Source organism: Crocuta crocuta, unplaced genomic scaffold (genome assembly GCF_008692635.1).
Source record: "Crocuta crocuta isolate KB4526 unplaced genomic scaffold, BGI_CrCroc_1.0 scaffold108, whole genome shotgun sequence".
Classification (NCBI taxonomy): Eukaryota; Metazoa; Chordata; class Mammalia; order Carnivora; family Hyaenidae; genus Crocuta; species Crocuta crocuta.
In genome coordinates this window covers 5,499,345-5,515,006 of record NW_027532825.1, presented here as the reverse complement: position 1 = coordinate 5,515,006, position 15,662 = coordinate 5,499,345, and the positions used below count along the sequence as shown (strand labels likewise).

General features: G+C 43.5%; 1 protein-coding gene across 1 annotated transcript in view; it reads left to right on the top strand.

The window, feature by feature from the left end:
• The window catches only part of HECW1 (HECT, C2 and WW domain containing E3 ubiquitin protein ligase 1), a 249,067-nt gene that overhangs the window by 194,990 nt on the left and 38,415 nt on the right, over positions 1 to 15,662 (top strand). Inside the window, exons 19-21 of the mRNA XM_077781155.1 lie at positions 2,516 to 2,636; positions 3,385 to 3,498; positions 4,341 to 4,493. Coding sequence (XP_077637281.1) covers positions 2,516 to 2,636; positions 3,385 to 3,498; positions 4,341 to 4,493 — 388 coding nt within the window. The remainder of the gene's footprint in view (positions 1 to 2,515; positions 2,637 to 3,384; positions 3,499 to 4,340; positions 4,494 to 15,662) is intronic.

Here is a 15,662-nt window from a genome sequence, read left to right as displayed (position 1 = left end):
CCTCTTCCCTTTTTTTTTTTTTTTTTTTTTTTTTTTACAGAACTGTGCCCCTAGACAAGCGTACTATCTGCATCCTCTACATCTGTGCTCAGGCATTCTTGGGCAAATTCACCTGACAGGGCAGATTATAAATTATAAGTTAGTCATCTCTCACCTCACATGGACCTTGAACACCCAAAAGAAAACTCTACCACATTTCCTTGGTAAACTTCTCTCCTGCAGTTTCAAATGTTTATGCTCCCCTCAAACCTCCAACCCTCTGTGTCTCTTCTAGAAAAACCATTCCCTTCTCCCTTCACTGAGAAAATGGAAGCCATTAGGTAAACACTTTCTCAAATGCCTGCTACCAATCCTACAAGGCTACGAAGCCTGCCTCTCCTTCTGTTCCACACCTGTGCATTAGAGGAGGTCTTCACTAAAGTTACCGTGACGTCCGGGCTCGCAATCCACTGGGTAATTCGCACATTTAACAAGAAGCCACATTTGATATCATTGACTGATCTCCCTCTTAAGTCACCTCTTGAGTTAGCTTCTGTGACACTACTGTATGCATTTCATCTACTACTTTGGCCACCTTTGCAGATTCATTCTTCACTTCCTGCCATGCTCGAGGCTCAGTCCCAGGTTTCTTCTCTTCTTTCTCAACCTATGTCCCTTTCCAATAGTCCATTCAAAGGTAGTGCCATCAAAGACCAAGCTCATGATCTCCCCCACAGATTTGTTCTTCTTCCATTGTTCCCCATCTCAATGACTGTCACTGCAGTCCCTTCAAATACAAAATCTGAAGCCTACCTCTCCCTCACTACCTATGTTCGGTTCACTGCCTCCTAAACACATCTCCAGTCTGTCTACTTCTCACCTCCACTGACACCACCCTAGTCCAATTTAGGGCTCTCTAAATCCACCTGAGCCCTCTCATTTTTTCCCTCTACTGTGGAAAGACTGATGTTTTCATAACTCAAGTCTCAACATGTCAGCCCTCGTGCAATGGCTTCCTTTTGTGCTCAGCATTAAACAAAACTGTTTAACAGAGTGAACATTATCCTGTTTGATCACCTCCTGGCCACCTCTCAACCCTTGTTTTGCATCACTCTGATCCTTATGCCCCGTGCTCCAGATAAACTGGAGCACCACTTTCCATTCTGCTGCAGTACCTTTGCACATGCTGATCCTCTACCTAGACTGCTCGTCTCCCAGCTCATCTCTTGTCTTAGTTCAATGGAGGCCTTTCCTAAATAGTTCAATCTAATTCATGCTTACTTACTCTGCAGATATTTCTTAGGACAGCCTCCCTGAACTTGGCCAAAGTATTTATGATCTCAAAGAACTGAATTCCATTCCTTCATGGGCAGCAGTCATCTCAACTTGTAATTATATTCTCATTCCTGTGAGTTTGTTGGTATCAGTCTTCTTTAGAATATAAATTCAATATCTGGAATATAGTAAGTAGTAACTGGACTGGCTTCAATAACTAATAACTATAACGTATGTTATAATTAAATATAATTATATATTATAATTTATTATTAATATAACTATTAATATATTAATAATATAACTAATAAATAATAACTCTTAATTAGTTATTGAAGGGATAAGCTGTGTTTCTGGCCATCTGTAAAACTAAGAGAAGAAACAGGGCGCCTGGGTGACTCAGTTGTTAAGCGTCTGACTTTGGCTCAGGTCGTGATCTTACAGTTCGTGAGTTTGAGCCCCAAATCTGGCTCTGGCTGACAGCTCAGAGCCTGGAGCCTGCTTCAAACTCTGTATCCCTCTTTCTCTCTGCTCCTCCTCTGAGCATGCTTTGTGTTTGCCTTTCAAAAATAAACATTAAAAAAAAACTTGTAGAAGAATGTTATTTTCTCCACTCCTTTTTTTCATTAAAAAGTATATAAAGATAATAAAGCATTTACAAAAATTCTGAACAATATAAAAACTCTCTACTATATATAGAGTGAACAAGTTCTTGGTGTTGTTGTTGTTAGTATTATTATTATTATTATTATAAATGTTTCTTCTATGATGCAGGGTAATCTAATACAAATTCTTAAATTCTCTGGGCCCTACTGAACACCTATGTTTAATTTAGGATCAATATAGTTAGAGAAGTATGACATACATATGTATTACAGTCTGACTTGCCTCACTATAGTTACAATCACTTCTTATAGTATAGGAACTTACAAGAAAAATTTAGACTAGTTTGATTTATGTTGTTTTAGATTATTTAAGTACAATTAAGCCAGTAGATATGCTAATCCAGGTATTTTTAAGAGAAATACATCTTGAAATGGAGCGGGAGATGTAAATGTTTATTGTCATCAGAATTCCTTTTTCTCTTTATTAATATATTTTCCATTTATTATAAAAGTAACTGAAAGAGTAATGGAAATCAAGGGAAACTTCTTTGAGAAGAAAAATAGGAAGGCATAGGAAAATGCTTCTGGTTGGCCCTTCTTCTAACATCACTCCACATATGAGTGCTTATCTTCAGACCATGTGCTTCTCTCTGCAGGTTTACAGAGAGCCAGTGCAAGAGCCCCCTCACCCTACCGGAGAGACTTTGAGGCCAAGCTCCGCAATTTCTACCGGAAACTGGAAGCCAAAGGATTTGGTCAGGGTCCAGGGAAAATTAAGTGAGTGCTCCCGTGCTTATCCCTGAATTCAGAGGCTAGATTTTTCTATCCTGTCCTCCCCCATAACCTTTGTGATACTTTTTGGAGATTGGATTCCATGGTGTGGTAACAGTTAGGTTCAAGGAAGGGAGGAAAGAATAAAAGAAGGTGGAAGAAAGAAGAAAGGAAGTTAAATTGGAAAAGAAGCAGAAAAGAAGGAAAGAGAAAAGAAGAAGGGAGAGAAAAAAACTGATTTGAGACAAAGGCATATATAAAATTAATGATAAACCTTTTCAGAAAACAAAGAATCTTGAACTAAAATTTTAAAATGTGTATTTCCTTTTACTTATTTTTGGAACAAATTTAACTCTTTAGTCAAATCCATGGATTCTATAACTTTGTAATTGGGGTCCAAGTGAATAGTTGTATTTTTCCCATCTGGGTTTATTATTTTCATCTTTAAAATATGAATCTAAACTGAGGTATCCAACTTTAGAGATTCTTTTTGGAATTGATCGAAAAGAATCCTAAAAGTAGTCCAATATGATGGAGTGCATCCAATTATAAAAGTGAACATGTTGTCCCTGTGCTCCCAGTATTTTGCAAAGTGCATTAAAATAAGTCCAATGCTGAACTGACGGAATCTGTACCTCGTTGGAGAGGCAGGGAGTGAGACCGTAAGCCCAGGCACCCACAGCTCATCTAAAACACCCTCCAACATCAGAGCTTGGAGCCACCACTCACTGCCCACATGGCTTCTTCTTCCCAGGCTCATCATTCGTCGGGACCACTTGTTAGAAGGAACCTTCAATCAGGTGATGGCCTATTCCCGGAAGGAGCTTCAGAGAAACAAGCTCTACGTCACCTTTGTCGGAGAGGAGGGGTGAGGCTCCAGCAGTTTTATGCAGACACCTCACTCACTGTGGGCAGGCCAGAGCCGCCACATCTTGGTGATTTTGCTCAGGAAAGAGCAGGGTGGCTCTTAGCCTTTGCCCCAGGGTGATTCTGATCATGTCTTTACAAGATGTCCTTCTCCAGGTACTGCGGAGTCTGAGATTTCACATTCTTCAAAAGCCTGAGATTTATTGGCATGTGCTAGAGTGTGAGGTTACACACTTATACTGTGCATGAGCCAAAAATACAGACTTAAGCTAGCAGATCTTTACTTTTTCAGGTGGCGTACACTTCTGATTATCTGATCAGAGAAGCTCTTCCTCCTAGGGAGTGAATACGCAACTACATACCAAATTTTTCATAGCTTTTCAGTGATTTCATAGAAAACCATCTCAACAGTGGAGGGCGAGCCTACCTAGGAGGGTGTATCAGAACAAACCGGGAAAGTTCTTATAGTTCATACACATGCACACAGGCATTGCACACATGCACTATAGCAGGAAATTCTTCTATGCTCTCATAACAAAGTCCTTCTTTTTAATGGGCCAGCTGTGTGGTTTATCCAATAGGTGTTATATGACTGAAAAAAAAGGCTAAGAAATACTGCCATAAGGGTTTATTCATGGACATCTAGTAAGAAACTTCCCTACCAATTACTGCATCCTCATTTTCTACAGCAAGTTATGCTTCTGCAGGGATCCACTGTAAAGAACAGAGGCTACTGTCTGTTTTCCCCACACTCACTCTGAAAGAACACACTAGAACCTGGATAGAAACAGGCCCCCACCTCCCACATGTAACGAGCTTCCCGGGCCTCTGCTTCCTTCGCAGCCTGGACTACAGTGGTCCTTCGCGAGAGTTCTTCTTCCTTTTGTCTCAGGAGCTCTTCAACCCCTACTACGGACTCTTTGAGTACTCTGCAAATGATACCTACACCGTGCAGATCAGCCCCATGTCAGCGTTTGTGGAAAACCATCTCGAATGGTAAGATCTAGAAGGCTTGCTTTCTTGTGATTGTACGTTCTGGTCTTTCCTAGTCAGGAGTCAGTAGGATTGTATTTCTTGAGCGGGACTATTTCTTGTTTAGAGCAGTGGGCCAGATAGTATGAGGGATGGATGTGAATGAACAGCAAAGCCCTAGAGAGAAGACTCTGTTAGTTTTCACCCAGAACATGAAATAAATTACTTAAAGACACTGCAAATTTACTGTCAATTGCAAATTGATGTAAGATCCAGTAACTGCCTTCTGAGGAAACACTAAGGTAAGTAGACACAGTTGAATGTTGAAATCTTTACTAAATGTTGAAAAGACTCCTAAAATCATGAGTCCTTAGTGGAGCCTTCTTGGAGGTATTTGTGGACTTGAAATTTTTCTTATTTTGGACCAGAGGTTTTAGCACTGTGGACATCAGCTTCTGCATCTTACTGCGAAATAAGGCTGTTTGGGCCAGGTTCTCTCTGAGCATCCTCCTGACTTGATAATCCAATCTCTCCTTTTTTATTGAGGCATCTATTACCACTTAGATGTGTAAGAAGATAAGTATCAGTCAACCCAGTGCAATTCTGTGAGTGAAGTAGCTCAGATATGGGTATTAGAAGTCTCCAGAAAGCCACATAGGATATCTAGGATGCAAGCTTTTTCTTGCTGTGGCATCGCCACACCTGGTTTGGAAATTACCCCTACTCTCACTGTAGGCGCTCCTGCTGTTAAGAGGGAAATGAGTTCCGGAAACTGTGGGATTCCGGATAAGATGTGGGTTCTTATCTGGCCTTGCCCATTTTTCATGTGTTGCTGCAGCTACTGCCAAAGGGGACCCCTGGGGTGATGCCTGGCCCCTGGGCTCAGAGCCCTGATCCCCGCATTTTGGTTTACAGCATCAGAACGTCGACCTATGCGGAAGCTTCCAGCTATTGCACACGTCCTCTCTCTCCAAAAACTCTTTGCTCTGAAGCTCTTGAGCTGAGGCAGCACTGTGTTTACATCAAGCGTTTGACACAAATGAAGAACCAAAGGTGGCCCTTTGTTGCTCGTTTTCCTGTAGTTTGTCAATGGGTGGGTGTTGAAGTCAGTGAGGCAGAAACAGAGACAGGGCCGGTGGAGCAGGCAAGTGGCCCTTAAGGGGACTTACGACCCTGACAGTTGAAGGCCAGCTCTGACTGAGGTCGTATCAGGCAGGGTCCATTCCAACAGGAGAGAGTGCCGTGGCGCCTGTGAGACCGGGGTGCCTACATACACAGATTATACTGTGCGCATGATGGTGCCTTAGAAGTCGTGAATGAGGCTCAGCAGTCAGTAAGGAAATATTTTCATCAAATATTATAGCACATATGACTATGCTCAGGTGTTGGGGGAATGCCTTCATGAATTTAGCAGTTATAAACCAACCACATACTACTGCCAGGATGATGTAAAGATGAAATGGTGGCGTGGCAGTGGGAGAAGCACAGGGGCAACCAGCAGCCATGCTGCAGTGCCCTAAATGCCAGGTTACCCGTACTTAACGTGCACACGCACCTGTGTGTGTGAAGTCCGGGGTGCGTACGCAAGCTCGAGAATTGTATTAAATCACAGGGAGAAATGTCTCTCTCCCCCCAAGTTAGGGGATGGGGAGTGAGGAGTGAAGCCAGTGGATCTTATAAAAGGAGGAGATGATTACACCAAGTCTTAAGGAACAACTGAACTGGAGACTCGGCAGAGAAAGGGAGAGAAGACCTTCCCAGGAACCAAAATGGAAAGTAAGAATTGAAAGGCATGAGAGGGAATGGAGCCTTCAGCAAGCAGTGAAGACAGATCAGAGCCGAGAATGACCTCAGGATTGTGGTGGGAAGTGAGGCTGGGGATGGAAGAGAGAGGCAGATGACCCCGTATGGAGAATGCTGTCACTGGATTTGTGGTTTTGAAAAATAAATCTTGCTGTAGCGTACAGACACATTTGAGGACGTGAGGCTCGAAAGAGCAAGACTGGCTCTAAAGCTGTTGATGAGTCAAGGCGAGAAATAAGGTTCAAACTCAGGCAGAGGCAGCATCTGAAAAAGGAAGGGACTGACTTGAGGGACATCTGGAGCGAGAAGAGATTGAACTGATGGAATATAGAGATGAGGGAGGGAGAGAAGTATAGCATGTGTCCCGGGTTCCTGGTTTGGTGGGCCAGTACTTCTAGCTGTAACAGGAGTCACGTGAAGTGAACAATAGTTAGAAGAAAGATAAGAAATTCACTCTTTGACAGGTAGTTTGCAATTTCTGCTAGAAACACAAATAGGTATATTATGTAACTGGAACTATGGCCCTGTTTGGCAGGAGAGCACCTGGGCTAGAAATCGAGATTTGGAAGACAGCCAAGTGGCTTAGTTGTGAGAGGAGCTGAGAGCTTGTGTGGAGGGCGAGCGGAGCAGAGGCCCACAGTGAAGTGGACAACGTGGATGTGCAAGGCTTGGGCAGAGCCGCGTGTCCCTGAGAAAGCTGCGGAGGAGTGGGCAGAGAGCTGAGCGCCTAGGAGCAGTGTAACAACAGAAGGAGCAGCCTGGGGGAGCAGGAGGGGCTCAGGGGAGACCTGGTGGGCAGGGAGAGGAGGCCTGGAGGGGTGGAAGCAGAGGGGGTGTGTAGGCAATAGAAGGGGTGGGGGCCGCCAGGGCTCCAGAACATACAATTCAGTGAACAGAACTGAGAGCATCAAGGAAATAAGAGCATTGAGATGACCAAGGAAGCCACATTGGGCTGGTGGCACAGGATCACAGGGTCAATGCCATGGTGGCATTATTGGAACCCAACATTTTAAAGGAAACCTTGCAGTTAAGCATGTTTTAGTGCAAACAGGGAGTGAGGCCACAGATGGAGGCCTAATGAGAAGCACAGAAGACTTGCTGGACTTGTGGCCTGCTCATGTGCTACGTGAGAGCAACCTGGCCTTGGCCAGCTGCCTGGCCCCTGCTCTCAGTCTGGCTGGCTGCCCTCTGCTTGTCTCTGGCCTGGAGGCACTAAAGAAGCTCTTTCCAAGCGTGAGTTACTTTGCTGCAGTGAGGAAGGAAACTGGTTATTCGGGGATATTGCAGGCAGTAGCAGAGTTCTCTGGATGGATCCTTCTGAAAGTTCAAAGGCCTGAAAGTCCTGCCTCGGAGGTGCTAGCTAACCACTGTCTCTCTGAAGGAAAGGATGCGAGGACTTCCATCTGAGGACATTCCTACTCTTCTTGAGGATATTTACTGTTTAGCCTGGAACAAAATTGTGGCAGCTTTCTGAGCAGCTAGCAGTCTGCGCAGAGCTCACGCGGATGAGTTCACTGTAGTGCAGCACGTGGCACGGCAAAGTGTTCTAAAGTGAGCAGTGACCTCTCCTCCGATGGGAGGCTGAAGCTCTGAACCTCCAGTCCCTTGAGCCCTGGGCTGGTGGAGACCAGGGATACAGAACCAGCCCAGGCATCAGATCCTACGGCGAAACTCGAGTGGAGTCAGACTCCTCTCATCAGTGCTTTGGGGGTCCTGGGAGCAGGAAGCAGGCTTCCTTTGGGCAGTCACGGCCGTGGCTGAGCAAACCTGAGGCCCTGGGGCGCAGCTTGCTTTAGCTTTGGGCGGGAAGCCCTACTGGGCGGTGGGCGTCCCAGCCAGATGGTGACTCTGCAGCTCTCGCTTTGGTGTATTTTCCTATAAGCCATCCTTGTGTCTTGTAGCAAATGGTTTTACAGAGACAACTGAGCACCCTCACGGGCTTGGTCAGCTCTTTGGCAGGCCTTGTCACCGAGGGGCGCCAGGAGGGCTCACGCCTTGACATCACTTTAGACCTTGCGCACTGTGTGGGCAGCAAGCGAGTGTTGAGGCCTCTGCCCGAGGCTTTGTCACTGTAAGGCTTGCAGCCAGGAGGCTGACACTGAGGAAACCTGAACCCTGAGTTCTCAAATCTGATGGCCCAGTCAGGTGCCACTCCCCCACCCTGGGCAGGGCTGCGGCTGATCTTAGACCTAGCTGCAAAGCTTTCCTTCCCTCCTCGGTCCCCAGGACACTTTATCTCACCATCCACACGCACTGTCAGGAAGATCATTCTTGACCGATACATCACACCTAAGAAAACAGGCCATAAAGATTAGGGGACCCATCATGGTCATAGCCTTGACTTCGTAAAGCTGGAAATCGTCCCTGATGCAGAACAGGCCTGGGCAGGGTTCTGCCTGGAAAGAGGAGTGACTCCCACCCCCGGCCCTCCTTTTCATTCTATACACCAGAAATGAACAGGGAGAAAATGAGTCAGCTTTGCAGGATTCAAACGTCACCCAGGATTGAAATGTTGCTCAGGTGTGGCTGCAGGAGGCGTCCTCGCACTGGTCATTTTTTTGCTCATTTGTTATTCTAGTCTTTACCTTTCACCGGCCTTCTTCTGCTTCCCATACTCTGTTTTATGTGATCTCCCCTCTAGCAGGTAAACTGCATAGGAGCAAAGACATATCCATCTTATTTTATTCTAGCACACACCTGTTATTTTGAACGCCATGTCTTTGAAGACTGGCTGCATAGATGAGTATTTGTTCCACAAGCCGCACCAAACACTTCCTTGTACCAGGGCCATTAAAATAGAGGGTTCATACCTTCCATGTGCAATTAATTGCTCAAAAGTCACAGATTTTTTTAAAAAAAATCATCTGTGGCTTTAAAGCTCTTATGGTGTCAGCAGTAAACACACGTGTCCCCTGGGAACTTTGCACTCTGCTTGGTGCCTAAACTCTGCCTGTTACTGACAGAAAGCCTCCACCTCTTCTCACACTGCTCGGGGCGTCTCCATCAGCCACTTCCAGGCCAGGCACTACCCAAAGAGGTGGGCAGAGGGACCTTCCCTGCAAACTCCCATCTGACTGCAGCCACTTGAAATTCCCTGGCTCCTGTTGGCTATGTGTGGGCTTCACATACACTGGAAAACAGCCAGTGAAATCAGAAGCCTGTACAGAGGGGTGTATGGATTCCACCTACTTCCCTTTGTTTCTAGTCAAGTGTCGAGAGATCCCAATATGAATAAATATAGTGAGGGATCTATAGATACACATTAGTAAACTGAAAAAAAATCCAATTTTTGTGTCATAGCCTGAAAAGGATGTCTTATAATTGCTCTTTCTTGATTTATTTGTACCACTGACTTTCTAAGCTGATAAGGACCCTGTCAGTCAGCAGTGATAACACTCATGACAAGAGAGAGGAGATGGAGTCAAAGCCTCATTGGTCCTCCCACAGGACCTGTGGTCACAAATGACATGAGTCAGGCAGAGATTGGCTGGGAAAGAGCATGTCGACACTTTCTTCCACCCTCCAGTCCCATCAGCCAAACCAACCATAAACCAGAAGGCAATGGATCTCCAGATTTTGTAGCCCATAGCAACCCATCCCAAGGGCAACATGCAAGGCAAAGAATGGTGGAAAACCCATGAAGGTGGAAGACAGGGATTAAAAATAACAGAAGAGCTTCTACAACTCAGGGCTTTCAATCTATCTGCTAGAACTATTCCCATTTGCTAACCTGTATATGTCTATTGTGTATATCTTTGACTACAAAAATCTCAAAGTAATACTCCAAATTCCATATCTTCCTCCTTTGATCATGAGTATTCCACTTGCATAGTAATAAGGTGTTCATATGTTCATCTTTTTATTCTTTTCACCTCTATTGTATGCTGATTTTACGTCCCTGGAGATACAGAAGTTAATATAAAACTAAATAATAAAGTTTCCATTGAAAGCTTACTAACCATGCCAGGCAATGTTCTAGACACTTTTGTATAACAATATTATTACCCAGATACTGAGTATCCTGATTTTACAGATGAAGAAAATAAGGTACAGACGTAACCAAAGTCACAGAGATAGTCACCATCCAAGTTGGGATTAGAACCCAGGCAACCTGGCTCCAGCATCAGGCTCTAGACCCCATGCCAAGGCAAAGGCAGATATTTAATAGGGCAAATTACAATACAACATGATAATTGCTATATATACCTTATTGCTCATGTATCACATTATGTGGTAGTTAGTATTAGGTGTATGGAGCTTTAAGAATGAGTGGGAATAAGGGACTTCCAGGTAGATGTCCCAACATTCACAAGTGGGGTGGAGGGGTGAACAGACACATGTCAGTTTGGTATGGCTGCAGACTAAAGAGACAAAAATAGGATATAAAGGCAGCCTCGTGTCAGGTAGGGAAGGGCATCTGATGGTATTCCAGGGAGTTTGGATTTTATCATGAAGATGGCAATGTAATATTTTTAGAAGAATGTCTTGATCAGATCTATTTTAGAGTCAACTCTGGTTACAAGTAGTTGAATTGGAGTAGGCGATGGGGTGTCATTTAAGAGGTTGTTGAAATGTTCCTTCAAAAGAAAATAAACTGGGGCAGAAGCAATGGGAATGGAAAGTTATTTCAGAAGGAGAGTGAACAAATGAGCAACACTTGGTAATGGATTATAGATGATGGGGGTTTAAGTATATGACGTTTCCCACTTGCTATAAAATGATGTATAAGAAAATATCAAGTAAAAAATTCTCATATATTTTTGAATGGAGGCAACAAAACTATAAATTTGCAAAGCTCCAATCTTATTTTTATATCTAACATAAAGTATGAGTGGTGACAAATGCATACATTTTCAGATTATTGTGCTTGAATCGGAAAGGTTCACATTCAGCTTAAACATCTCCTCTGAGGGCCTGATCACTCAATTTAAAATACCCCATCCATTTATAACTCTCCAACTTAACAGCTTTTTATAGTGACAGAATTTATTGCCATATGAAATAAAGTATATTTATATATATATCACTTATATACGTATAACTCATTATTTTTTTGTCTCTCCCCCTAGAGTATAAGCCTTGTAAAATCAGGGTCTGTTTTCCTAATTACAATCTGGCACTCAATAAATATGTGTGGAAGGAAGCAAAGAAAAAAGGATGGAAGGGAGGCAAGATGGATGGATGGATGGATGGATGGATGGATGGATGGATGGATGGGTGGGTGGATGGATGGATGGATGGATGGAGTAATCCTCAGTTAAAAATCCTTGATTATAAGAGTTTCAATCTCATTTCAATTTTTAGTTCAGAATATTTGGGATTCAGAACAAGTGCTCATGTTTGAATGTCATTAAAGATTCTACCAGTTGCTCTCTCTGAAATCATCACTGGAAATTCTTTTTCTGTCTCAATGATTCTAAATATCACTTTTCCCAGAACAAATCTAAGATGCGCTGATGTCTAAACAATTGAAATAGGTGAAAAACTTCTCTATTTTGAGGCCACATGCTGGAGTGTCAGACACACTCTGGTTTAAGTATTATCATGCATCATTTAAGTTACTGTGATGTGAGTCACTCTTTACATAACTGTCAGCACAAGAAGAATTTTCAGAAGCCAGGTTTCAAATCTGATGTTGTTTAATCAGTTTTCATGCAACAACTAGAGTCCATATGGTCATTTCATGTCAGTGATGGTGACAAATCTAACCTTATCAGTGTCACAACCAGAAATTTTAGGACCTTTCAAGCCAAAATCTCCTAAAGCCTTTGCCTCTGCCCTAACCTCTCTCCCTTTCCAANGTTGGCCAAGTGGGTATTAAGTGTAATTGTAGAGTTTTATGGAACTTAAGAAGTCCTGGATAACACACTTTAAATATCCCTTGCTACATGTTTAGAGTCTTGAATTAGTAATTAGAAACCACAGTGTCACAAGATTCCACTGGATGTCTCCTGCCCCTTCCCAGGGCCCCTCCTTACAGTAGAGCTCAGTGTATAGTTTTCATTTGAGTCAGATGAACTCTGTTCCCCCCAGTCATCCAACAGCAGTCCCTAGGGTCCTTCCCACACCAAGAGCTTCATGGCGCCCCTCTCTGACTGCATCTGAGTAGCCCTCCCAGCAATGCCCTAGAGAAGCTGTGAGGCAGAAATCAATTTACAAGTCACCAATCAGATGTGCATGACCTCTTGTGACTATGTCCGTTCTGCTCATCTCTTAACACAGCTTTCTTCAGAACTCGTGAGAAATTTCAGGAAAAGTTTCAAAACCATTAGAACGAATGCTTCCTTCGAACACGTGTATTATCCAAAATAGACCTGAGGATTTGATGTATGTACTTCAGTTCATTTGGAACAGAATGGACTCATTAGTTAATGATGCCAATACAACTAGCTATGCAACAACAAAAATAGATTCAATTTCTAATTTGAAAGCATATGTAGAAAAATGTAACAAAACTTCTTCAAATCTCAGGAACTTGTAGATACTCTAGAACATAAACATGAAAAACATAAAAGATACTCAGAAACCTTGAGTGGTAGAAACTTTTAAAATCATGATTGGAATCCTATTATCTATAATAGAAAAGATATATTTGAATATTTAAAATTAAAATACTTTTTTATGACAGAAATACCATAAAGTCAAAAGGCAACCTTTAGATTTTGATTTTGAGGTTGCAAATCTATGGTACGGATTTCAAAGAGCTCTTACAACTTGAAAAGAAGAGGGAAGACAATTCTACAAAAATCAGCAGAGACCATGAAAAAGCTGTTCAGAGAAGAGAAAATTCTAAATAATCAAAAAGCCATGCAAAGAATTTCAATTTTACTGTCAATTTTATGGTCAGGGGAATACACAATAAAGTAATAATGATTTATCACTTCATAACTATCAAATTGGCAAAAATTAAGAAGTTATATTATCTCTTTTGGAAGGGGATAGGGTAAAAGGGTACTCTCACGTATTACCAGTAGAAACATGAACTGGTACAGCATTTTAAAAAATGCAACTAATGATATATACTAAAAATATAAAATCTCATATACTCTTTGGCCCATTAATCTATCTCACAGAGACAAAATTACTACTATGAGATGACGACTCCTATAATAATAGCTAATATTGAGACATCTGAGTGGCTCAGTAGATCAAGCATCCAACTCTGAGTTCAAGTCCTGCATCAGACTCCGCGTTGCAAGCTGCTTGGGATCCTCTCATCCCTTCTCTCTCTGGCCCCCCACCTCGATGGGTCTCTCTCTCAAAATAAATAAGTAAACTTTAAAAAATATTTATAATAACTAGTATTTATTGAGTGCTTATTATGGGCCGGGTATCTTTTAAAGACTACATGAGTTACACATTTTTTTTTTAATGTTTATTTTTGAGAGAGAGAGACAGAGAGCTAGAAGGGGAGGGGCAGAGAGAGAGGGAGACACAGAATCTGAAGCAGCTCCAGGCTCCGAGCTGTCAGCACAGAGCCCGACGTGGGGCTCAGACTCACAAACCGTGAGATTATGACCTGAGTCGAAGTTGGAACACCCAACCGACTGAGCCACCCGGGCGCCCCGAGTTACACATCTTATTATGATCTTCTGTTTTACAAATGAGGGAACTGATACTCAGATTTAATACTTTTTTCTAAAGTAACACAGCTAGTGTCAGAGCCAGGAATCAAACTCAGTCCAGCTCTAGAATGTAGACTTTTAAGATCTGTCCTGTGCTGCCTAACAAAACCAACAAGGGTGTTTATTTCAGCATCCTCTGCGAAGACACAGATGTAGAAGCAACCCAAATGTCCATGCTCAGGGGGCTGGTTAACTTCATTCCAGAAGATGCACACTGCACAGTGACACGAGGCAGCAAAGCACTGACATAGAACTTTGCCAGATGATGGAGGGGGATTTCTTCAAGATATGTAGAGAGAAGAAAGAAGTAGAAAAGTATGAATGATATGATCCAAAATTTGACAAACAATGATGCAAAACCTATATGTGCATAGACACAGAAACATAAATATAAATAAATTAGTATGTGATTATAGGGTTTAGATGAAAAATTCAGGAGGATATGTCTTAGTGTGGGCCACAGGAGATGAGGTGAGGAGAGAGGAGCCAATCAAGCCAGGAGAAGACAAAAACAAGAATAAAAAGGGACCTGTGTGGGGCGCCTGGGTGGCTTAGTCGGTTAAGCGTCCGACTTTCGCTTAGGTCATGATCTCGCGGTTCGTGGGTTCGAGCCCCGCGTCGGGCTCTGTGCTGACTGCCAGCTCAGAGCCTGGAGCCTATTTCAGAGTCTGTGACTCCCTCTCTCTCTGACCCTCCCCTGCTCACGCTGTCTCTCTCTCTCTCTCTCTCTCCTAGAAATAAATACAACATTTAAAAAAAGGGGGGGGGGACCTGTGATCATATTAGTGAATTTTTCTAAAAATTACATGTGTGTAATTTTTTAAAAGTAAATTCCTAATAGCTAAAATGCTAAAAAGCCCTTTGGTACAAAGGGCTTAGCTGATTATTGGAGGGAAGCACATCTCAGGCAGGAGTTCCTCCGCGCACTCCTGTTCCCGGGGCCTTGGTGCTGGGCAGGGACGGCCCAGCAGGGAGCCTCCCGTGGCGTGTTCTAAGTGCCACGTGTACACGTGCCACCTTTCTCTCTCAGGTCTCCTTTCTCCACCCCATTCTGCCACCCCGCCCCGTCACTCAGCACAAAAATCTTTACTAATCCCCACTCCCTACAGAATGAAGTCCAGCTTCCTCAGATCCCCAGGACAGCCCGAGGTCTGAGACACCCCAGCCTTAAGGCATCATCCACCTCCCCTGGCCAGCTCCTGCTTTGTCTCCCCCCTCTCCCCTCCCCCACCCCAGTCTTCCCAGGATCTGCCCTCCACTCCCCTCCCCTCCCTAATGGTCCTCTGTCCCTCATCTCTCAGTCACATGGGTCCACATTTCACTCGCCCTTAAAGCCCAAGTAAAATATTCTGTGGTTCCTTCCTGATTGCTTTCCTGAACTTTCTCCTGAAAAACAACTTCCTCTTCTCTTGAGTTCTTTTAGAAACAAGGGGTTAGGGGTTCAGATACTTTTAGCTGAACCTTTGCTTGCCAGTGGAATTCGTGCTCAATCCTAGTATCCAGAACAATGAAAGAGCTAGTCTCCACCGGAGCTGGGTGGCTGCTTTCCTGCACATTCAGATTCTTCTCCTTCCCTGTCTCTATGCATCTGTGCAAAGCAGTTTGAATTCACTGCTCTGCTCTGCGTGCCTCCTGCCTGCACTTCTCATCCCATCTCTCCCCAGCTCCTTGCATTGTGAAGATATGTGATCGTTTTGAAACTGGATCAGGCAAACCCCTGTGGTCTTTGTTTACCCTTTGCACCCAGCATGGTTCCCGGCATGGT